The 2,500-nt window shown below is 40.8% G+C and overlaps 1 protein-coding gene across 4 annotated transcripts in view; it reads right to left on the bottom strand.

The window, feature by feature from the left end:
• Window positions 1-2,500, bottom strand: part of LOC125034248 (UDP-glucose 4-epimerase-like) — a 25,079-nt gene that overhangs the window by 8,894 nt on the left and 13,685 nt on the right. For all 4 annotated transcript variants that reach the window (XM_047625982.1, XM_047625979.1, XM_047625981.1 and 1 more), the window contains exon 3: window positions 2,115-2,273. In XM_047625982.1, coding sequence (XP_047481938.1) covers window positions 2,115-2,273 — 159 coding nt within the window. The remainder of the gene's footprint in view (window positions 1-2,114; window positions 2,274-2,500) is intronic.

Below are 2,500 nucleotides of genomic sequence, written 5' to 3'. Positions count from 1 at the left end.
GCGTGTGCGTGCGTGTGTGAGAGAGACCGCCATGACGCTCGTCCCCACTGTGTTTGCATGTGTGCACGCGTATGTGTGTGAGAGAGAAAGCAAGAGACAGTGACGTCTTGCTACGTGACTTTCACACCATTTCCGGTGCGTATCTCACGTCACATGACGATATCACGTCCTTTTTTCTTGCATTTACAGGTGGCCGACCTGGGTCCTTCTGACGGAACCCTCCTCAGAACCAACCTGAGGAGGATCCCCAGCAGGCGCACATGCCCGTCGACACCCCTTTCCGGAGGTGGCGGAGATGTGCGTTCTGCTGGAGGACCGACCGGCGCAGGAAGGAGACATGGAGCTGCGGCATTTCCCTATGTCCGACGCCATGTTTTCAGGCATTCCATGCCCGAAAACACTAATTTGTATATGTGTATAATTTGTATATTTGTACATATATAGATATGTATATTTTGAAAAAAATTAAAATTCGTCTTACCACTGCTTTTCTGTGCTCTCGCCAAAACAATCTATTGACTCCTAAAATGAAGTATATGCGACAATATGAGACAATAAAATCCTTCATATGACATATTATATGGCTACAGTAAGTATGCAAACTTTCACATGTTTCTAGAGTGAAAAAACGGAGGTTGCGGTTCTACGCAAACCAGCCGCCTGAGCGCTAAAACCGTTTGCTTTTTTCCCCGGAACAACGGCTCCAGAGCTGTTTTCCGACCCGTCGGCATTGGGATATGTATATATATAAAGTACATACGCATGTTTTCTTTTCAATTTCCTTTATCATGGGGATATGTAATGGGATATAATATAAGATATTCTACATCTATGACCATAATGTGATCCTAGGAATCTCTCTCAACACTTAGGTAATATGGGGAAACATTTCACTAGATCGTCATGCTCAAGCAACACATATTTATCTTGAAAATACCCGAGCCTTGTTCGTCATGGAGCACTTCTGGAGGCCTGAATATGCCCAAAAAGCATAAATTATATAATAAAAACATTAATGACTGTTGTTGCTTGTGTCTGACATAATGAAATGAGTTCATTAAAAGCGTTGGCAGACGAAAGATAAACCTGAACTTAGCTCTTCTTATCCATGGCCTTATTAATAAAAAAGCATTTTGTTATTAAAGCCCATACTCTATATTATTATCTATGATAGTAGCGTAGATTTTCAAAATAAATGTTTTGCTAGAGCATGACGATTTAGTGAAAGTTCACATGTTTTCCCATATTATCTAAGTGTTAAGAGATATTTCTTAGGATCATATCATAGTCAAATATGAACAGCATCTCATATTATATCACATTACATATCCCCATAGTAAATTGAAATTGAAAAGAAAACATGCACATGTACGTTACATTTACACACACACACACACACACACACGTGTGTGTGTGTGTGTGTGTGTGTGTGTGTGTGTGTGTGTGTGTGTGTGTGTGTGTGTGTGTGTGTGTGTGTGTGTGTGTGAGTGGGTGCGTGCATGTGCACAGAGATGTACATTTAGTACATTTAGTCTAGAATTAGTGTTTGTTAGTCTTTGCTTGTCAGCAAAGTGCAGGTGTTTATATATGACTCATAAATAGGGGCGGAGTCATTGGAAAGTATCACACGACTGTTTTTGAAGGCAGAAATGAGATACAAGTTTGCCTTTACGTGTGCATAAGTGGAACCTGTTAAAACATATTTTAATTCTGTATCAAAGTGTATGCCTTTAACTTGATCCGGTTTTATACACTCCGGCCAGCCAATCAGAGCGTGATATTTTTCAGATATATTTCACGTAGTCTCAGATATGGATTTATATTTTCATTAATTACGAATCGCATCGTAAGTTTCTTGATATAACTTTTTATTGTAAAGGTGCATAAAATGTTTCTGTGCCTTTTTAGCAGAACATCAAATACATGTTCAACTTCGATGACGACCGTGATACAACTTTTTGGGTATGCTACAAAAAAGGCCTTAAAGTGAGATAAAAAAAAAAAAAAAAATCCCTACCAATATTTAAACTCCATACTAAAAGAAAAGAAAATTATTTGCTAAAAAAAAAAAAAAAAAAAAAAAAAATCCCTGCTAGTTCAACAGAGTAAAGTACCTTGAGAAAGACTTCCTTGAGGGCATCGCGGTCCAGGATTGACAGGTGGTGGAAGGTCACGGTCTTGCCGGTGAGATTCTGCACCCTCTCGAGGACAGGCGGCAGGTCATGGCCTTCCTCGGGGGGGTGGGAGTTGATACAAGAGTCCACAACCACGACCTGTGCGGGGGGGGGGGGGGTGATCAGTGTGGAAACAAAAACATACGTACGGTGCGAACATCTGTTTAATTGTGTGGGAGAGAGTGTGTGTGTGTGTGTGTACATATAAACACACCACACACACAACCACACACACACACACACACACACACACACACACACACACACACACACACACACACACACGCTTGCGCAAACAAACTCTCACATTCTCTCTCTCTCTCTCT

This window comes from Penaeus chinensis, chromosome 17, assembly GCF_019202785.1.
Source record: "Penaeus chinensis breed Huanghai No. 1 chromosome 17, ASM1920278v2, whole genome shotgun sequence".
NCBI lineage: Eukaryota > Metazoa > Arthropoda > Malacostraca > Decapoda > Penaeidae > Penaeus > Penaeus chinensis.
The sequence above is the reverse complement of the archived record's forward strand: the minus strand, read 5'-3'. Positions and strand labels throughout refer to the sequence as shown.